The sequence below is a fragment of the Glandiceps talaboti genome, chromosome 8, assembly GCF_964340395.1.
Source record: "Glandiceps talaboti chromosome 8, keGlaTala1.1, whole genome shotgun sequence".
Lineage (NCBI taxonomy): Eukaryota > Metazoa > Hemichordata > Enteropneusta > Spengelidae > Glandiceps > Glandiceps talaboti.
This window is the reverse complement of record NC_135556.1, coordinates 13,610,203-13,633,909: the sequence shown is the minus strand read 5'-3', so window position 1 is coordinate 13,633,909 and position 23,707 is coordinate 13,610,203. Positions and strand designations below refer to the sequence as shown.

General features: G+C 35.6%; 2 protein-coding genes across 2 annotated transcripts in view; one reads left to right on the top strand and one right to left on the bottom strand.

Moving 5' to 3' along the window:
* Positions 1 to 3,692, bottom strand: part of LOC144439225 (Na(+)/citrate cotransporter-like) — a 12,549-nt gene extending 8,857 nt beyond the window's left edge. Inside the window, exons 1-2 of the mRNA XM_078128497.1 lie at positions 3,567 to 3,692; positions 1,894 to 2,159 (exon numbers count right to left, since the gene is read on the bottom strand). Of these exons, the coding sequence (XP_077984623.1) occupies positions 1,894 to 2,159; positions 3,567 to 3,692 (392 nt within the window). The remainder of the gene's footprint in view (positions 1 to 1,893; positions 2,160 to 3,566) is intronic.
* Positions 3,693 to 14,888: 11,196 nt separating this feature from the next.
* Positions 14,889 to 22,927, top strand: LOC144439224 (Na(+)/citrate cotransporter-like). Its single transcript, XM_078128496.1, has 10 exons — positions 14,889 to 14,902; positions 15,336 to 15,509; positions 16,732 to 16,854; positions 17,363 to 17,467; positions 18,418 to 18,503; positions 18,998 to 19,113; positions 20,947 to 21,108; positions 21,823 to 21,960; positions 22,495 to 22,527; positions 22,763 to 22,927. Exons 1-10 carry the CDS (start codon positions 14,889 to 14,891, stop codon positions 22,925 to 22,927), a joined length of 1,116 nt encoding a protein of 371 aa, XP_077984622.1.
* Positions 22,928 to 23,707: the final 780 nt, after the last annotated feature.

Below are 23,707 nucleotides of genomic sequence, written 5' to 3'. Positions count from 1 at the left end.
ATGAAATATTTCACATTAGATTTATACAGTGAAGCACATAAATGATAACCTTATGATCGCTAAGGAAGCGTGAAACTCCGAATAACGACTTATAACATCCTTATTCTTTTGAATTAAGTAAATGATATCCGTATTATCTACAGAAGAGACGTTTAATAAACATATAGCTATATCAAGTCCTTCAGTATAATTTTTTTTTTAGAAAACACTATACTTACAGGTTTTGTTAAAGTGGCCATACGGATGAGAATCGGGTATTTATTTTGGATTTTTAATTTTAAGAAAAAATTATCATGGCGTCCTACTTGAAAAATCACTGTGAAACAATATGGCCTAAGTTTGTGTTTGTAACTTAAATGCATTGCAAAAAGCCAAAAAAATTGTAAAAATTGTTGTTATTGTATGTACAATAACAAACATTTTACACATTTATTATGCTTTTGCAATGTTTTTGAACATCAAACAAGGCCTTGGCATATGTTGTGTCAGATTGATTTTTCCAAGTATGAAGCCACGATAAAATTGTTTTATAAATTAAAAATCTAAAATAAATATCTAATTTACATCCATATGGCCACTTTAAGTTTCATGGTTTTATGTATTTCCGAGTTCATAGTTTTTTGTCCTATTAAAAACATCGAATCGATAGGGAACTTGCAATCCAGACTGAGCATGCTCAGACGCAAAGGACTATGGGATCATATGTGGTTATCGTAATACCTAATCTGGAGCTACTGATAAAATTAACCTCCCTCAATTGTCAGGGTCACTATGAATTTATGATTCGTGGTTACAAACAATGTATCAACATTGTTTACAATACCAATTCATTAGTATTTATTATCATATTTCGCATGATGCAACATTCAACATGGCGGGTTTACAAGTTCCCTATTGAGTCCTAACCTTTACTTAAATTTGATATCATTCATGATTCTGTATTAAAACGTGGATTGTATTGAAACTCGATTTCAAAATAATGTTAATGTTTTTTTTCCTTCCTATTTGAAATAAAGACATGATTGATGTACAAATTACATAAATTCAAAATGACTAGGTTTTGCCATTTGTGACATGATCATAGAAGTACGAAACGATTTCAAATCACGTAATATTATATTGGTGCTACAAACAACATAAACGTCAAGTACACACAGCGCTAAAAAAAAAGTCGACCGCCATAATTTCGGGTCCAACATTCCAAGGAAGCACTGCCTACAGTGGGGGGGGGGGGGGTCATATTGGATTGTGTCGTAAAACCATAGCATTCAAAAAGTACAAATATGAATTACCTTTCCTGTTCGGCGAAATTTCTATATCATTAGGACATTTCTTTTTTGAAAGATAAGTAAAGGAACACAGGTCACTGGTTGATATACCAACTACTAACTGTGTATATATACACGCTGTACTAGCTTTTGGTGGAATTATACATAATCGTAATTTAACGGAATATATTTCAGAATTGAGCCAGTCTATTTTATCAATAAACTAATTATTATTAACACCATGGATATTTTATGTTAAATATGCATTAAAAATGTAGTAAACACGTGACGTAAACTCTGTAATATGGCAAAATTGGCTGCCATTGAAGGCAGTGGTGTATATTACAGATACGTAGGAGTTTGAACATTGAAAACATGTACACATTACTACAGTCTGCACTAAAAAAGAATATGACTTGAGGAATTAATATTATATTTTGCTATGGATCGTGTCCTTCCATATGCTATGGTTAAGTATATATATGAGAATTGCTAAGGAGATATCCTGCCATCATCACAATATATATATATATATATATATATATATATATATATATATATATATATATATATATATATATATATATATATATATATATATATATTAATCATGCATCAACCTTACCATTTAGGATCTGAACCCGCCAGTAACAAGGCCATAAGAGCAATTCGACGATGAAGTTGATACTTTTCAACTGCTGTTGTTAATATGAATACTCCCATTAAGAGAAGATGAACATCATTGAGATAGTGGGTAGCTACGTCCCCAATACTCATGATTGACATTGTCGGCAGTAATACTATTGGCATCAAACCAACCGCAGCCAAGGGTAAAGCGAGTGTCACCATATATGTGCACATAACGATCAAAACGTAAGCACATTTTGATGCCTGTCGAGACGAAATAACACATTCTTTTACAAATTTTAAAGGTTAACGCTGATGTGAAAAAATATATATAGAAACATAGCAACCTGAATGTATAAAACAAAGCCATTAACAGTTGGTTAGTGTATGACAAGGATACATTTGCTTTATATCTTAAACAATGTTTAATTATGAATAACTTGTTCTCATATAAATTATCTCACTAACTAAAGTTTAAAGTTTAAAGTTTATTTATTTTCTAAAGCGCCTTTTCTATTTATTAATATTCAAAAGTGCCGTACATACAATAGATTTAAAAGCATGGTAAAACAATATAATAAAGCTAAAAACAACAAATTGGTTACAATAATTACAAAAAGGCTAAAATGACTACATAGTAAAAGACAGTGGTAATAAATTAATACAGCTTATAATATTGTTAAACAGTTGTGTTTTAAGTTTACCTTTAAAAAGTTCAATGTCAGTGATCAGCTTTAGTTCTCAAGGAATTGAGTTCCATAGCTTGGGTCCACAAATCATGATTGCTGTCATGTTAACATCGTGTGACGATCACACGGAAGTCTCCGTGGTGTACGACCTCGCAAATCATGTTTTGACTATTAACTTTTCATGGTAAATTTTTCATTTTATGTATTTCTCACCACATACATATTTTCACCACAAACGGTAAGCTTATTTAAATTGAATAAATGTAATAGCAGGAAATTAGCACCTTTTCAACTTATGATATATGGTAATGAAAATGGCTACGTCTGTGTTGAAATTTGCAAGTTTATGGCCGGCAAATTGTGTCATGGGTTCACATTGCCTGAAAACAACACAAAATGTTACTAATGGATACAATGTCTTGTCTGGTAGCACAGAATTGTTCTTTGCAACAATTTATTTATTTATTCATGTAAACCAACGGGCAAAAAGCCCATTTACAGGCACCTTTAAACACTTGTCACCCAAGAAGTCCAGTGAGGGCCATCCCTCATGGGTTCAGTGTTAATGCAGGAGGAAACCGGAGTACCCGGGGAAAACCTGCGTTGTTCGGTAGAGTCAATTGCAAACTGAATGACACTCTTCTTACTTACAGCGTGGTAAAGAGGCAAGTGGTAAGAGGCAAGTGGTTTAACCACTTGTCCACCGATCGACAACCCAATTAAAGCCTGAAGGAATAACACTTTGAAAGTTTGCCCTTACGGAAGGCATTCAGTTTACATCTGGTCATTCAACGAACTACTTAAATTACTTGTCACCCCAGTATCAGCAGCAGCCAGATGATCATTGCGTTATGTTTCCTCTTTTCAATATACTAAACACCACACTTTACATGTATTGGATATCATGTATGTATGTATGTATGTATGTATGTATGTATGTATGTATGTATGTATGTATGTATGTATGTATGTGATGTCTTACCTTCATATCTTGCTCGTCTTCATACTCAACAAATAGTAGTGGACTCATTAAGAGAGGAGTGATTAAAAAATATGACAGCTTACGGTTCACACTGAAAAAGTTTAAAACAGTTCGACAGTTTCCCATGATTAAGCAGCAACTGAAAACTTAACCAGGGGTCGTTTCTGAATTCTGCTTCTGGCGAAAATGATGCTACGAATATTCTATTTTATTCACTTTGTCACATTTAGTTTTACGTGCAGGTATATATGGAAACAATAACTCAGTACACAGATATACAATTACATTCCTCTACCTGCACATTTTAGGTTTATGTTAATATGGACAAAAATAAGATAATATCATATCATGCTACTATGTGCCATTCTGATTGGATAATAACTGTGGTAAAATCCCATTTTACCACGGCTGGCAGTGGTAAAATGGGCCCCTAAACTAGCATATGAATAGTACTCACAAAAATGAAGCTAGTATTCGTTCTTATACCAATAAGTTAACACTTCCTCAGAGTAAAGGTATGTCAGGTATCCTGTACAATAGTTTGGGTTACAGTAGTCCAAATAATTCCACTGATGACCTTGCGATCGAAAGCAACGATCGATCAGTGGCTTCAACATCACTGGCCATGGCTGATAAGGTACAAGTTCTCCCATGCAACAAGCCGTCGGCGTCCTGCTCTCGTTGAATCAAGCAACACCAATTTAACTTTTAACCATCAGTCAAGTGCGTCAGGATTATTTCAAAACTGTACATTTTCAGGTTCAGTCAATGTTCAATTTGTTAACCATTAAATTAAAGTAGACTGTGTAACGTCGCGTCTCTGATTTACTGTCTCGAGCTTTCTCCGATTCAACTGATTCAACGCCGAGACATCTATTTTTAGCAGTGTACAAGATTGTATTGTTCTTATGTAAATATCCAAACAAAATTGTTACTTTCTTTGACCTCTTGCCCCGTTTTCTTCGTTGCTAGTTTTCAACGCGTTTTCGTTATGCATTATATGATGTAAATAAAGTAATTTATCAATGCAATGCAATGCAGTGTATGGTTTGTGTTCATGCAGTGTGTGTGTATGGGCGACATGAACGTATCCACTCATCAAAATATGCTCGTTCCCGACGATCTATTACCGACGATCTTTTTCTGTATGTGCGAATACGCCTTTTCAGGCGAATAAATAACCACAGAATCATATTTAGAGGAAATAGATACATATTTTGATATAATATAATAGCAATAACCCCCGTCAAAGGCGGGTATACACTCGAATTTGGTACAATTCGCTCCATATAGTACTCGCCATTCGGCTCGTGCTATATGTCCTCGAAGTTCCCCTTGGGTATATAACACTTGGGTTGGGTCAGCCCTCAAATTAGATGGAAGCGCCAACTGACAACACTCGTCTACAAATCCGTAACAGGTAATGCACCTAGTTACCTTACTGAAATGTTCAATCTTTCCAACCAAATTCATCTTCATAACACAAGTAAAGGTAACACGTCCAAAATTCAATATAATTAGATGTAGACATTTGTGATACCATCTATGCATCTGTCCTGAAAATATTGTTGATCTAGCTTTTAGTTGTAATTAGTTATTTGCACATTTATAATTTTAGGTAATAAGCCCATTTAGCAAATTTAGCTCAATTAACAAATTCATGAAAACTCTTTTGAATCTTGTTGCACAATAAATCAGACCGCATATGTGGGCAATCTTGCTGGAGAATTCGTTTATGGCCGGCAAATTGTGTCATGGGTTCACATTGCCTGAAAACAACACAAAATGTTACTAATGGATACAATGTCTTGTCTGGTAGCACAGAATTGTTCTTTGCAACAATTTATTATTTTTTTTATTTTTTTTATTCAGGTAAACCAACGGGCATAAAGCCCATTTACAGGCACCTTTAAACACTTGTCACCCAAGAAGTCCAGTGAGGGCCATCCCTCATGGGTTCAGTGTTAATGCAGGAGGAAACCGGAGTACCCGGGGAAAACCTGCGTTGTTTGGTAGACTCAAACTGAACGACACTCTTCTGACTAAGGTTACAAGTCCTGGGATAATTATTACAGTTATTATGCCTGTCATTCAGACAGTGGTGAGAAATTTTGAAAAGACCTAACCATTTCATTTTTGTAAAAGTACATGATGTTATTTGTATAGTCGGCGTCTATCATTCTATTGCACAATCTGTCTGTCTGTCTGTCTGTCGTCTGTCTGGCTGTATGTCTGTCCGTCCGTCCGTCTGCCTGTCTGTGTTTGGCTAGTACTACCCTAACCTATTCAACAGTTCACCTACTTACTTACTAGTACCTACCTACCTACCTACCTACCTACCTACCTACCTACCTGCCTGCCTGCCTGCCTGCCTACCCACCTAACTACCTACTTCCCTGCCTAATTCACTTTTTCTCTGTCTATTTGTATTGTCACTGTATTTGTGTGATATCATCAGGCCTTTGCTAAAGGTGTCCATCCCTGGTACTTCATCGTATCTACTGCATTGAGTATGACCCTCTGTTTTTGCCTACCTGCGGGAAATATCGTAAATGCCATGGTTATTGCCAATAACGAGGTGCCAATGCCTTTATGGTAAGAAGATAAAAACAAATAATATTTTATTAAAATATTTTATTAGTGGTGTTTTGGTTTCGGCATTGAAACAAACAATAGTTTTTAACATTCATACAGATACCGTGTGCAGTGAACAGGATCTTAAAAACGGTATTTAAAAAAGCGCCTTCAATGGAAATATACAACAACATTATGCTTTCCTGACAAAGGAGGTGCCTTTGCTAGATAAATTTAAGCAATAACCCCTCGCCGAAGGCGGGTATACACGAGATTTTGGTACAATTCGCGACATATAGCACGAGCCGAATGGCGAGTGCTATATGGAGCGAATTGTACCAAATTCGAGTGTATACCCGCCTTCGGCGGGAGTTATTGCTATTATATTATATCAAAATATGTGTCTATTTCTTCTAAATGTGATACTGTGGTTATTTATATGCCTGAAAAGGCGAATTCGCACGTACAGAGAAAGATCGTCGGTAATAGATCGTCGGGAACGAGCATATTTTGATGAGTGGATACGTTCATGTCGTCCCCCCACACACTGCATGAACACAAACCATACACTGCATTGCAATGCATTGATAAATTACTTTATTTACATCATATAATGCATAACGAAAACGCGTTGAAAACTAGCAACAAAGAAAACGGGGCAAGAGGTCAAAGAAAGTAACAATTTTGTTTGGATATTTACATATTATAAGAACAATACAATCTTGTACACTGCTAAAAATAGATGTCTCGGCGTTGAACCAGTTGAATCGGAGAAAGCTCGAGACAGTAAATCAGAGACGCGACGTTACACAGTCTACTTTAATTTAATGGTTAACAAATTGAACACTGACTGAACCTGAAAATGTACAGTTTTGAAATAATCCTGACGCACTTGACTGATGGTTAAAAGTTAAATTGGTGTTGCTTGATTCAACGAGAGCAGGACGCTGACGGCTCGTTGCATGGGAGAACTTGTACCTTATCAGCCATGGCCAGTGGTGTTGAAGCCACTGATCGATCGTTGCTTTCGATCGCAAGGTCATCAGTGGAATTATTTGGACTACTGTAACCCAAACTATTGGACAGGATACCTGACATACCTTTAATTACTCTGAAGAAGTGTTAACTTATTGGTATAAGAACGAACACTAGCTTCGTTTTTGTGAGTACTATTCATACGCTAGTTTAGGGGCCCATTTTACCACTGCCAGCCGTGGGATTTTACCACAGTTATTATCCAATCAGAATGGCGCATAGTAGCATGATATAATATAATTAAGGATTTGCCACTTTTTACATTGTAGGCTATTGCCAACATTCTACGAACCCATAGGTCGGTGTATTTTGGAAATGATTAATTAATTCATTCCTAGACGGCAATGTACACGTTTCTCATGCGTTACACAGGCCAAATGTATGAATCTGAGAGGTATTAGCGACACACTTGCAATCCTTAGTGAGTGTTGATAATGTAACATTTAAAATTAATACGCTTCTTCTTACAGGTGAAGAGTGGTCTTCTGATGAATGTGCTTTGCCTTACTGTGAGTAATGTTGCCGTGAACACCTATGGACGAATGGTTTTGCAGCTGGATACAATCCCGGAATGGGCTACAGCAGCGACCGTTGCTCCACCTAATCTTACAATGTCCACATTGACATAAAAGAAATAACCTTCCAGTTGCACACAATTTAAAAGCAAACGATTTGATAAAATGAACCTAAGTATACAGTGTTTAGGGGTTAGGAGGCTATTCAGATTTCTTCATGCCAAGTTGATACATGCTGTGTTCTATATATAGCAGATTGATGGGTGTCGTCACAAATGATACTATTGACTTTTTGTTCGGATTGCATTGATATTTGTTATATATTAATTTTACTCTAAAAATAAGGAAAACAGGAAAAGAAAGTGTAGTAATATGCAAATGAGTGTAATTAATATGAATATAATATATCCATATATGTAACCATTTACAGACATATACATAACCACATAGAATATGTGATAAATTTGAATTTGTTTGAATAAAAACTTTTTGTCAATGAGTTGATTGAGAAAATGCTTGAATGGAAACTATATGTTATTTGTCAAACACCGTTCCGCATCTTGCTTCGAGAGGTCATTTGTAAGGTAAAATAATGGCAAACAGGAGGCGAGCCGTTCTACCGGAAAATTTCCTCGTGTACAAAATGTGGAACACTAGTTGGTAAATAACATATTTTCACGTCACCTGTGATTACGAATTGATTATTTAATATCCAAAAATACTGTTTCATTTCAAAATGAAATCATCCGTGTTTTACTGTCGAGCCGCCGAGTATCACGTATCTCTCCGATGACTGCAATGTGGTTGTTTACATCTCAGCCTTAGTATTACCATAAACCAGGATGCGCGTATGTTCTGTAGTAATGACTTAATGTTTACTATTTGCGTATCACTCAAATTCAGGTTCAAAGAAATATCCTTCAGCTGAAAAATGAGTGCATCCTTGTACATGTATATATTGCTTACAGTAGTCCATTAAAATACAGAAATACATAAATGTGAATAGTATGGTTTGGTGTTCTAATTTATAAGCAAAAATTGCATGCACTGGGGCGGTCATTGTATTCTTTATCAAATTTACGAACTCATGTTTACGATTACATTACGTCCGTGGATCCGCCGTTTCCACACTTTCGCCGTTCTGTGGTTGATTGTTTGACAAGAAACATACTTTTCGAAAGCTTCTTACAATGCATACAACGATGGTATTTTTGAGAGGTTAAAACGTTCACAATACATTTGGTAGTCGAAATGCTGCTTATAGTTGGTTGGTTGGTTGGTTGGTTGGATGTCTGTAAAATTTATTTACAAGGGGAGTTGCAGTGACCACGTGGTACAACAAGACAAAATACGGCTGTTAGTGAAAAATACGCCTCCATAACTAGTGCTCTCGACTAATCAGCGGAACCGGTGACAGGTGACGTACAAAATAATATGAAAATTGCAGTAGACAAATTTAAAACTTGACAAAATAATCTAGTCACGTGGCTGTGAACATAAGCGTATCTTCTACACGGGCTTTATATATTAAGGCCACCCACTCAAGTGTATACACCCATAATGTGATGATCTTTCTGTTCTAAAAGCCATTTACGGCCTTGACAATCATAATTTGGGGTCTAATGGTACACAGAAACTGACGTTGTCAACAAATTTAAGCCAAAAGCTGATAATGATCGTAATTTTGATACAGTACTTTTGTGTAGTTAATTCACTTTCAGGTTTTTTTCACTGCATCAATGTCTATTAAAATATAATATTCTGCACCTGTTTCATTACAGTTGGCAAAACACCAGAAAACATACAATTTGCGAATATACAACGCAGAGTAAAAATAAAAGTGACAACTTGCACACATTTCAAAGTTTATATTCAATCCAACATGCCATTTTCTTATCACAGTATTGTGCTTGTCAATTCCTGAAAAGTGTGCTTAATAACCGAGTGACAAATCTAACACATCTGACGCCCATCTTGCTTATCAGTATAAGTCTCCAGTTGTCGATATCATGACGTCGAATGAATGGACTATGAGGGTTACCCTTCTGACCCCACGCTACTCTATCATTTCTGCACAAACACGAACAAGTTGTTGTGGTGGTGCTGCCATTAACCTTTGAACTAATTCGGCTGATCTCCAAAAATTACATGATTACAGTTCCTTGTGATATTGTGTCTATAAAATAAAACACGCTCTCGAGGCACCTCTTTCAGGTTGTGACCAAGTAGTGGTCCCGTTTTCAAACACAGATACACCCCCTAGGCCCTGAAATGTCTTGATTAAGTATACTGTCAACCAACCTGAATTGACGTAAATGTGATTAATTCCATGACAATATTTGACCGCTCTTCAGCATTCTTAAATGTCGAGTGTACGTCCTCAAACAATCGTGTTCAAAGAGTTGTACTGATTAATTTTATGACATAACATGAACAATAATTGACTATGCGTCCCGTAAAGCAAATACCAGAGTGATGTTTAACATCTTATTCACAAAGTGATCCATTGATTTATTGAATAATTTCAATTGAACATGTCTCTTTTGCATGTAATTTGCATATGGTTATCGGACAAGTACCTGCTTTATTTACGTGTCCGATCCCTCCACCACGGCATTTTTCTTAAGACATTCGACCATGGCGAGCACTCGACAATTTCTACGCTTTTTGATTTCCAAGCGCAGATTATTATTTTTTGTACTCACCCCAATCTTACTGAGTCCATTATTATTTGCCAGATACGAAGATGAAAAAGATGCGAAGGTGAGATCTTATATCATGTTAAACAGTATCATCTAGATGTTTTATATCATTGCAAGAGAAATTAGCATATGGAACCGCTCAGAACAGTATTTTGATTTGATAATCATAAATTTAAGGAATTGGAAACATCACCGTGTGATAGCTTCATAAGAATTCGGTTTCTGTCTGTTAGAGTAACATTGGTGGTTGATATAGGCTCCAGGGTCGTATAGAACAATGGTGCTGATTGTAGAAATCGTTAGGGCAAACATGGTGTGAATTGAACTTGAAAGGACTGTCTAAAGAATGACATATATAATAGTCATAGTTGACATTTTGTATTGTGACAAACCATTGATTTGAAGGTCATACACTAGCGCATGTATTATTGAACACATATTGCCTGGCCATGAGGGCTATAGCACCCGTTTATTACACCCGAGGGACTGTGAGTTACCAGAATCACATGCTATTTCACGAGGCCGAAGGCCGAGGGAATAGCTTGTAATTCTGGTAGCTCACAGTCACGAGGGGGCAATAAACGAGTGCTATAGCCCAAATATAGGCCAGGCAATATGTGCTTTATAATATACCTCATGAAAATCTTGCCCTCTTCTCTTGAGGTTGGCAGACGACATCGTTCTTTTGACCTGCTGTCAAGGCGCGGTGGTCACGCGACCATGTAATAGTTGATGGAACTATTTCCCTAGGGAAATAGTCAGTCTATTTTCCTATCACGTGACTGATTCTAGCGAATCATGGCACAGCATTATCACTAGGTATATTATAAATTGAATTATAATTTTCATGCTACTTCCAATCACAGTGTTCAATGTAATTCAATTTCATTGGTCTCAACGCATATACTTAATTTGTTGCAAAGGGTCAAGTTGCACAAATAGTTGTACAGGCCGATTTCTCTATATTCGACTTGATGTACATTGTGTATACAATGCAAGTCACTATTCGTATTTTCTGTGGTATACGTATAAATTATAAAATCACTGGGCAAACAATTCACTCCCAAAAGGAATTTTAGTGACTCACTTAGAGCAACACTCACACACTGCTGCCTAGCCTCACTTACCAAACAGAAGTCACCACATTGTCATATATTTATTAAATAATCATCGTCTTAGAACTATTGAAAGATGTTACTGATTGAGATATATGCCACTTACGTTGTCGTTCACTTTGGATTATCGCAAGACTATCAAGCATCACATTTTAAATAAAACTTACTATTTAATCACCCCTTCCTTAATAATGTGGGTTGGCAATATGACTGGTGGACTGGCAGCCATATTGAGATGATAGAGTAGTGGCAAAATCCAGTTGCACGGTTGGTTTGGAATATGACCTATAACTTTGAAGGATAATGATTGGCATTGTACATGCTCTTTTATTTTATGTGTTTGGTTTTTGTTCGTCTTCCAATTCAAGTGCACTTTTAGTTTGCGCATGTTTTGGTGATTGTTTTGTACAATTTTATTGTTGGATTCTGTTAATTGTACTAGTCCCGTAGGTCATCCTTGGAAATAAATAAATGAATTTTAAAAAAGACATAAGACAGTTGCACATAGTATAGTTATTGGTAGGTTTGTCTATTGTATACGTCTGTACAAAGAAATAAAGAACACTTATACATTTTGATAGTTTATTTCATTTTGGCGATTTGAGTGACAGGTGTTCTTGTCTCTTCATTGTGACTATGCAATACCTGTGCTAATTTCACTTTTTGTCGCTATTATGCAGGCATCACAATGTGCCTTCGTTCTAATTCTGTTCTGCACATACGTGGTGACGGTTACCTTACCTTTAGCTGTGGTGGGTATGATTCCAATATTGTTACTACCGACAATGTCAGTCCTAAGTATTGATGATGTTGCAGCTCATTTTATGAAAGATTTCCATCTTATGTTATTGGGAGTATTGATAATATCAACAGCTGTTGAGAAATACCAACTTCATCGTCGAATTGCTCTGAGGGTCCTGTTGTTGGCAGGATCAGATCCAAAATGGTAAGTGGGTTTTTGATAGATCAAATTATAAGTAATACCTTGAATCGCTTTATTATGCTTAAAGGTTAAAAAAGACACTTTAACCAATTCAGCTTAACGAGACCTCTCTAAAATATTGCTATAACAATTGATATTGAACACATATTGCCTGGCCATGAGGGCTATAGCACCCGTTTATTACACCCGAGGGACTGTGAGTTACCAGAATCACATGCTATTTCCCGAGGCCAAAGGCCGAGGGAAATAGCATGTGATTCTGGTAACTGACAGTTACGATTATTACAAAAATTATTTTTATATAATATTATTTAATTATTAAAGTCATACTTTTGTTGTTTTCGTTTAACAATTCTTTACCAGTCTACTTTCATTAAAAGTGAAAAAATCTGCCACATAAACAAAAACAACTACCACCACAACCAAGAATAACTGCATAATATTGTAATGATAGTATATTTTATAAAAGTGTAAAGCGGTAAGTAATTGCTGTCATTACAATATACTTAATCTATATGGGAAAACAATATTGATTGTTATTTTCTCAGGGTAGAACGAAGAGCTTCAGTGCAATATACTTTAATAACAGATACATGTTTGCTCCACCATGATAAATATGTGCTTGAAATACTTGTTTGTTGATTTTAATTACAATATTGTCTCAATCCAGCTTTCTCTCTTTAGAAGCTAACTGATGGGAACACATTTAGCTCATATTTGGGACGCTTTTATAACAGTATGATGGTTCAATATTGGTTAGAACGTGACTTCACAAGATGTGTATCAACCTGGGAGTTTTACCAAACAACAACCCATGAACTTTGCATTGAGATAATGTGCATATATGAGATGTATAAATATAAATTCATTTGAATATGTTTCTTACTCATAAAGGTTACTGTTGGCTGTAATAAGTACATGTGGATTTTTATCAATGTGGATTCTCAACCTTCCTCTTGTGACAATGATGTTGCCCATTGTATCGTCGCTCGTGGAAAGATTTGAACAGTCAGAGCCGAATTCAGAATACACCAAAGCAGAGGATATACAGGATACCAAGGTTAAATATTATGAATTGAGAGAGAGAGAGAGAGAGAGAGAGAGAGAGAGAGAGAGAGAGAGAGAGAGAGAGAGAGAGAGAGAGAGAGAGAGAGAGAGAGAGAGAGAGAGTTTGACGATACAAATAACCCCTCCGGGACCCTTAAGTTATCGAACAATACAATTTAAATAAAATGTTTTTGTCGGTGTTATACAATAGAAATGTCACACACGTAGCACTTTAAAAGAAAAACATTAATGAAAATAAAAGGGATGTACATTAAATTATGCAATGTTAATACTCTTAGACTTCTTTTTTTTCACTGGAATTGCTTTTAAGGTTCACAGAGACATAACAAGTACGGAGGATATTGAGCTTGCTGAAGTTATCGCTAATACTGCCGTTGTCAGCATTACTGATGAATTTGAAAATAGTAGTGTTGGGTGAGTATTTTCTTATATATTGGATTATGTTTCATTAGGATAGCCCCTTAGTTTTGTATCGTAACTTCCTAACTCGCTGATGTTCTTCATCGTTATTCTCCACAAAGTCACTCATAAGCTCCTCATATGATTCTCGTCTTGTTGTATTCAAAGGGAATGTACAAAGGCGTTTGTTGAGAAATCATCCTTCTCTCACATCAACGTACCCTACATCATGAAAAACCCCCAACAATCTTCTACATTTAGTTAGGTGACATTTAGATGTGTTCAATCATCGCATACTTATTTAAATTGAGTTCACGGATATTCTCTTCCTAAACGGGGTTGCCTATCACAAGAAATTATATATTATATTATAGCATTACCAATTCCAGTGAATTTTGTGACGTCATCGCTGTACATTATTACTGATAATGTACTCCGTTATGGGGCATCGCGGCCCCGGAACGAGCATATCAATACAAGATTATGTCCGTAAGGGAATAAAGGTGTGGGTATTTAAGAACAGGGAAAGTATGGGGTAAACACCATAAATTTTTTTTTTAAAAAGATTGAAATTAAAATGAAACAAATTTGTGTTCACAGCAGTTCATTGAAGTGTATATGTGTGTGTGTACGTGTACGTACGTGTGTCGCTATGATTAGTATTCAGTTTCCGGGCCGAACATGGCAGACGATGTTCAGCGCTGTGTATATTATACATTGTTTTGCGTTTCTCGGACTACAAATTCACTGGATTTGGCAAAACTATAAAATAATAACAATAATGCCCTCCCAGTCCATAATGGGCTCAGCTGTAGCCTCGCCCATTATGTCGTTCAAAGTTTGCTTTCGTCCATTATGGGCTGGGAGGGCGTACATTATTGTTTAAATAACGTGTTAAGAGTCTTGTTGTTACTTTTTTAATGTAAAGTCAATTTAGGGGGCACTATGACGAACGCTAATTTTGTCTAATTATGTCGGGACACTGGTGAGTAATGAAAAAAAAACTTTCTGTGACTAACAAGATTTCAACTAAAACAGCTAGGATAAATCCAATCTCATCTTTGTTCCCTTGTAATCCTCTTTCTACCAGGAGGTATGCATTTGTACACAACAATTACAAGTTTGGAAAACAATTTTAAACATGCACAGGCTATTCCCTTTTAAAATGTGTAGCCGTTGTGTACAGCTATCATTTTATGTATTAGTATCATGTTATTTTAAATACAGGTATGATGTTGTGAGAGAATTTCAGAAATACAAAATTGTACTTTTGTGTATGTATGAGGCTGTGTGCAGCTAGTATGGCTATTTATGTCATGTGTTCATTAATCATACACATTGACATACACAGCGAAATGATTGAAGATTAATGCCGAATTACAACTTCTTTTTTCACATCCATATATTTATTGTTTTAGGTCTAAAAATGACAGAATTTCTAACGAAGAAAAGAGAGCGAGCTCCCGCGACAGGACTCCTTCAAACTTGAGAATTGCCTTTAACACTGGATTAGCTTACTCGGCTAACATAGGGGGTGTGGGGACTTTAATTGGAAGTGGAGTTCAACTCGTCATGCTGGACATCGTGGAAGGGTAATTAGTATCAAACTCTATCTGATTGAAATCTGACTTCAATTCAGCAATGAATACGGCGCGACAATAAATGAAGGCTGTAGAAATAATAATAAAGAATAAAAGAAATAGTGCCCTATTCACTACATCAGGAGTTCATTCATTCAACTATTGCATTCCAAAATATAACAAACTATCTGGAATATTTGTGAATTTTGTTAACGTGTAGGTTAGCAATTGATACGATTGCAGTTGTCAGCTTTTTCTCTAACTCAATACACATTAATATTGAACAAAATTGATCCATCTCTTATCTACTTGTTATAGTTTACGATTGCTAAAGTATAAAGGCTTAGTAAATAAGCTCGCGCAAGTTCGGATTTAAAATTGATTTTATTATTACGGTTTCTTGGAGATGACTGTCAGTATTATGACGAAAGTAATGCAAAACAAGCATTATGCCCATGTGCCTGCTAACCTAATCCCATTGCTATCTAGATCTAAGTTTTATGGTATCTATGAAGAGCATTGTCATGACTACATCTGCTTCGTTATTTCATCATTGATCATTCCAGTAAATATCTTCAGAAAGTGTAAACAGTTGTTGTAGTTTTATTAACATATTTGGCCCCGCTGATACACATCGATACCATGTAGGCACAGACAGATAGGGCATCTAGATCATGACATTTACATTTTGACAGTTCGTTTAAATGGTACAGTCTCATCTGGTAAGTTTTTCACAGGTGTAGAATCTTTCCACGCTTAATACAATATTGTTAAGGGGTGGGACTCTTTACATGCTGATTTCGGGTATCCTACATATTCCATGTGCATATTGAAGAATGTAAAAACCAATATCAACAAAATACTACCAATAGATAGCATCAGCTGTCCAGTCAATCTCGTTGGTACAAGCTATTTATTTTTCATTGAACTATCATTCAGTTATTATGGTCCTGGAGGCAGGATACCATTCGGAAGCTGGATTATGTTTTGTGCACCAGTTCAAATGTTGTGTGTTTTACTCTGTTGGATGTGGCTGACGTTCTTGTATATATTACCACGGTAGGTGTCAGATTTCTCTGTTTAGTTTTAATATACTATCTTAATATAAAGATCATGTGCTTTTTCAACATTAACCCCCAATATCAACACCTAAAAACGTATGGTAGAAATATACAGTTGGAGAATAAAGAAATCAACCATAATTCAAATTAAGTATTTTCCTTTCTAAACATAGACATGGTTGCTGTTCAGATTCGTCAAAGGCCTATAATATTGCAAATCGTAAAAATGACAAAAATGGGAAAGGTGACGTCGCTGCTGGAATTCGTAAAGAATATGACGACTTAGGACCAATGAAGTAAGTGATAACTAATCGAAACTGGAAATAGAACATTTTTTAACACATCAAATGTTTGGCTAATAGGTTTACATAAATCTTAACACCATTGTGACATTTTCTTTACATTGGTTACCTTTAGGTGGCCCCACACTCTATAAATATCACAACGTGAACATTCATCTGTAAGATATTTCTGATGTCGGACAATATTCTGTTTTAGGTAATCAGGCTGATATTCTTGCTCTTGCCATTGCTTTATCAAAATAATAGGACTGCACAAAACATATCTACCCTTCCCTCAGATATTAAGTTATAAATGCTGCCCAGCATACTTTGATGCCGTATTCTAAGGAAAAGGTATAGTTCTAGAATTTCTGTCAATTAAAATATTTGAAAATAAGAAACTATGATGTTTGATTATGATTTTCACTGCGTATGATCATGAATTGCAAATAAAGGTATTCATTCCTATCGATCTCGCGGAATAACATTTTCTTTTTTCTTTTGGTCTTTTACAAAATTTTAGATGGGCAGAAATTATCATTCTCATTATGTTTATGGTGTTGATATTAGCATGGTTTTTCGAGGAACCAAGATTTATACCGGGGTGGAAAATAATCTTTAAAGAAGGGTAGGCAAACCTTTATATGTATTTGGTTAATACATAGTTGAATGGCTTAAAAAGTTGCAACATAAGACAATTCATCCTTTGTTGTTGTTGTTGTTGTTGTTGTTGTTGTTGTTGTTGTTGTTGTTGTAATACTAATAAAGTAAAGACATATTTATTGGTGTGCGTATTTGTATATGTGTACGTTGTCACCACCACCTAAACATGTATTTGTAACTATTTAAATGGTGATAGTACAAAATCACTTCTAATTATACATATGATAACACTATTAAACCAGATATAAAACTAAATTCCTTCCTTAAGGATTTTTGTTAAGAAATCTCAAGCTACACCAGTCAGGTGTGTGAGACACTCGCGTCCTGCTATCGTGACTGTATGTTAAAGGCGACATGAGATTTTAAGCTGGCATTTTTAGCAGAACTGAACTTAGGCATGGCAAAGTGTCTGGATGTGTGTGTGTAAACAACCACTGGACTGATCGCCATGATATAGTGTGGGTATATTACCATGTGTGTCTGGTTGGGAAATCATTCAAATCAAAATGATCTGCTTATCATCGGTTTCATCATATGTATAATGGTGAATAGGGTTGAAACTCGGTGGATATATCTCTGAAGGTGCTATTCTACAATTATTGTTGAACACTTTATGACACAACTGGCCCTAGCAACCATGACCATGCCCTTAGCAACTAATGCGTATTACAAAACTAGCATCAGGGATGGGTAGGTAAGTGAATACAGATTCAAATATGTATGCAAATATGCCTAGCAACAGGACCACACCCATAACAACAACTAAATAGATTTGTTAAATATTATATATAATACAGACAGACAGACAGACAGACAGACAGACAGAGACAGACATCTACACAATCGTAACAGCACTCGTCATCACGGAAGGTAAAAAAGTTAAGAGAAATGTTCTCATACGTGCTTTATTATTAGGTATGTTACTGCCACTTGTATTGCTTTGACACTGGCAATATTGTGCTTTATCCTGCCAGCTTCAGGACCATCATGTCAAGATTTTGGTAAGACGGGTTTTTATTAGTTTGTATTGTTTATTGTTATCCCTTGTGTAGTACATATACATTACTATTGAGGAAGGGAGTGGCTTGATAGGTTTTACAACATCTTCAGCCTTGACCCTTGTGCTTTATTTAGCAACTATTTCCCTCGGCTTTAGAACTGGGAAAAAGTTGCCACATAACAGAACTCGTGGTAATACTACTTCCTTCATAGCCTGGCGATATGTATATACATCAATCTTTTGATACTGAATTCCATGCATTGTCTGTGGTACTATATTTAAGTTTAATTCCAAGAACTATCAGATTTGGGCGTGAGCAGTTTCTTTTTCTTTGCTCCATATACGACTGAAACTGGCCGCATTAAAAACTGTAATTCCAGCTATACTTTTTTTGTATGTTAACAGCGATACTCCATGCGCAAATGCAGACAATGATCAAGCTAATACAATATCAGTTAGTTTTATAGTTTCATCCTTTATTTTGTTTCCTTAAAGGAGGAACTGCTAAGCCATATAAACCAATGCTAGAATGGGGATACGCTCAACAAAATGTAAACTGGGGTATCTTGTTATTCATCGGTGGTATACAGACATTGTCACAGACAGTAAATGTAGGTTATATTAACACCTGTAACCTATGTATAGAAACTATGTGTAATATGTTTTTGTTGCACAGATTGGGTTGTCACCACATTTTGATTTTGCCATTACGAACAACTTAAATGTATCTGTATACGTGTGTCTGTCTGCCTGTCTGTCTGTCTGTCTGTCTGTCTGTCTGTCTGTCTCTCTGTCTGTCTCTCTGTCTGTGTCTGTCTCTCTCTCTCTAAATATACAGGAGTGATCTCTGCAACAGCTTCTCGTGTAGAAGTGGGTACCCCGTCAATTGCTATTTTCCTTTCAGGGTCAATTGAGAAAATCAGACAAAAACTTTTTTTTTCATATGAGACATACTTTTAGTATTAATTTTTTGCCAGTTTCGTTTAAATATTCGTAATAGGTAATACACAAGAGGAACATATACAAGCATAATATTCGGTGTCAATTATCAAAATCAAGCTGCGTCGATTTGCTGCTTGTAGACATTGTAGTATCTAAATATTATTATTTCCTTTTAAATCTTGGTGAAAGAAAACAAAGATCAAGGCTGAAATCCCACATCCGTTAATGTTACTGCTACATGAACTTCATCTTTCTATCAGTTTCATTATGACCCCGACCTTGACCTTAACCTTGACTGAATGACTACCACATTAGTTGTTGAAATACCACGTTATACTATATAAATGTAGAACACAGAAACTGCATTTAAGTATCTATTCTTATATTATTAAGGATAAGCTTTCTTTCAAGACCTTGACAATTTCCCGTGACCTTGACCAACAGAGTTGATTATCAAAATCAAAACAATGAGTGTATCTTGTAAAATTTGTACACATTTTGTTGTTTGAGTATATGATAACATTTCTACCTTCCGTAAGTGTACGGAAGGTATTAAAGGGGATATGTCTGTCTGTTCGTCTGTGTGTGTGTCTGTGCCATCATTTTCTTGAAAACGGCTGGCTCAATTATACAGAAATTTGGTACATATAATGTTTAGGGTAATGGCTAGACTTGATTAGTTTTTAAGTGAGATCTGTTCATGTTAATTAGAGGCAATTGTATATAAAAGAAATCAACTAATTAAGCAATATCTTATAATATGGTACATATATCAACTATAATAATATGCACCTGTGCTAAGACGTTGTTGATACAACTTTTACCTTTAAAAATGAGTAATTTGAATAATTAACGATATTCAGTAATTAAGCTGTATCATGCACTCTTCAAATTCCGTATATTTTTGTATATACATTAACCTAACAAAGCACACTTGTCCCCAAAAAAACCTGTTACCACATTTTTTTAGTTTTGATGAGCAATTTGCATAATTAGTGATTCCCTTATGGGAGGCATTCAGTTTAAATCTGGTGTTCAAATACTATGCAGAACACAGAACAAGAGACATGCATTCATGCATTCGTTATTTCTGCCTGTAAAACTTCTTTCTGAATGTGGCCATATTTTTGTAAAAATACCCCATTTGTACAAACACTGGGTATGATTCAATTACAGTTGTCCCTTTAATACCAGATATAACCTCTCTGTCAGTATCCTTGTATTTGATACAGACCATTATTGTCTGATTCAAAGTAAACGTCAAATCACCAGTTTTAACTATTAATTACCCAGAAGTGAAGTATCTGATGACCTTATCTTCTATTGAGACTTATTCAATACCTTTCTTCTTTGCTCTAATATTCATCATTGATGTCGTCAATACCAATGGCTACTTCTCCAATAATATACTTCCCTAGGAAATGATCGGGTATCCGATCCGTGGAAAATTGCTGTTTACCGTCATAAATGCAAGAAAGTAAGAAACACCTGTTTCTTTGTAGGAGACGGGACTTGCCGCTATTATTGGTGAACAATTTGAGGTTGTAGGAGATTGGCCTGCATGGTTAGTGTTGGTTTTCCTTTCCACGGCTTCAACGGTACTGACTGAAGTCACAAGTGGTGCGATAATTATGACAGTTCTTATGCCTGTCATCCAGACAGTGGTAAGCAGTTTTGAAAGGATAACTGTGTTACTTCAGCAAATATAACATGCTAAATTATTTATATAGTCTATATTAATAACAATGTGCTATTCAATCACATTCACTCGTATCTGTCAGGCAAATATCATGAAATCATGTTTCATTCTCAATACGTCATAACTTCAGTGAACCAATTTACCAGAGCATAATATTTTAGCTGTGGTTATTAACTGGACCTGTACATGAGCAAAACAAGGAATTAAACAGCCAAGATCAAAGTTGTGTGGCAAGTACCTTGTAAGCAACATCATTATAATTGAATACATTGTCATTTTCCCCTTCGGGGCTCTTCATAATTTGAATGCCATTAAACATGTATCAATGGCGGTTGGAATAGTTACAGAGAGAATGTCACATTGTAACACTGACATATACATTCTTTAGTTGATGGAGGCATTGTTTTGGATAACGTCTCAGAGATTGTGTTTGTTGTCAGAATAACACCAACTGTTTCCGGTATTGAAAATGCTGCCTCTGGTAATCTTCATCCTATGTCGTGAACTGTTGGTATATTGTAATCAATTTCATTTCATGGTTTCCCAATTATAAATAAATAGTAAATAAGTAATGGATAGTCAAAGAGCCTACTTTACAATAAACCTACAATCCAAAGTACTTACTTGACAGTCTAACCCACTAATCAATTGTCTTTTGTTTGTTATTTTATTATATCAGGCCTTAGCTAATGGTGTTCATCCCTGGTACTTTATCATATCTACAACACTGGGTATGAACCTCTGTTTTTGCCTACCAGCAGGAAATGTCATCAACGCCATGGTTATTGCTAATAACGATGTAACAATACCATCTATGGTAAGAAGCTATACATACACTATTCGCATATATTTATTGTATTACTGTAGAGGAAAGTAAGCTGTGCAGAAACAAAAAATCAGAGCGAATGCAATTGTTTCTTGTGTCTGAATCTTGGGTAGGTTATTTATATACAGTGTAATATAATTATTGGTTCAGTCTGTCTCTTGCAGAGCGTGATTTATATCCATATAATACAATTGTTGCATGTGTCTATCTATTGTACAGAGGATTCATATACATTGCAATAAAACTGTTTCCTGTGTCTGTCTCTTGCAGAGGGTGATTTATATAAATTATCATGCAAATGCTTCATCCATTGTATTGTAAGCACATAGTATACTATATAGGATGCATGCTTCTGTTTTGTTCAACATTATGACAACGATGCACGCTGTCTTACATATAGTCCTTATTTAGTAAATCGCTATCTACACCTGCACATGCAACAGTCGTATTACAATGCACATAATTTCCTCTGCAAGAGGCAGACACAAGCAGAATTTTGTACCTTCTGACTTTTATCCTTTACAGTTTATCAAACTCAATGTCTACAGTGTGAGAACCGTAGGTGAATAAAAACTCAATACTTGTAATATTATAATAAATATAATATCTATCGCGTCACAAAATTGTCACATCGTATCACGTGAATATTATTCTAAACATTTTGAAACCATGAATGAAAATTAAAAAACGTCAAATGACTTGACTAATAAACGCAATGTTATTGACATACTTTCTAGCCTCAGTGGTAATACAAATTGATCAAACTTTCAATTTAATACGCTTCTTCTTACAGATAAAGAGTGGTCTTCTGATGAACGTGCTTTGCCTTGCTGTTAACAATATTGCAATGAATACCTATGGAAGATTGGTTTTGCAGCTGGATACAATCCCGGAATGGGCTATGGCACCGAACGTTTCTACACCTCATTTTACAATGGAACTGACCACAGTGCTCTAGACGTAATAATTCATCAAAGCATGCTCTCAAACCCGGATATCAAACATTTCACATTCAAAACAGTCCCTAGTCATTGGTGTCGATTGCAGGATTTTTGTGAAAATTTTCGAATTATTCCAGTACTTATTATGGGGAGATGCATAAAGGTTAAGGTCAAGGGCAAGGTCAATATACGCTGAAATGAGCGTTTATCATTCGGCTGTACACCACTAACCAATATATATTCTTAAAGGGCTCGCCCATTTCTATGTTGCATCGCTGTTTGTTTTTGTCAGTAGTTGAAAGTGAAAGTAAGAACGTGCTTTTGGTGTAACAAGAGGTTGTTTCCCTTTGATAATCTCCTGACGTCGGGTCGAGAGTCCATTTAGACCACCTATCACGTGATTGCCATGTTCCATGATGCTTTCGGTAGATCAGTTCGCAAAACATTTAAGTGTGTATATCGAAATTATATTACCTTTTTTTATTGTGAATTACATTAACGAAAATTCTTATATTATTATAGAAAGTTCTCCAAAATAGTTTCCGATCACTACAATGTGTCAACTTGTTCATGTAAAACTCATTGCATAGTTTACGGATGACAGAATACAACTTTTTAATATTCGCTTAGTTTTGATGTTTTGCGAGGTCACCGTGGACTCTCAGCTCATGAATTAATACTTAGAACAAATGTTTGCATTTCGCGAATAGTATTCTTCTGAGATGACAACACTGAAAGTTATTAAAAGATAGTCGGTGTCAAATAATGATTAATTACAGACAGTTGGAAGAACAATG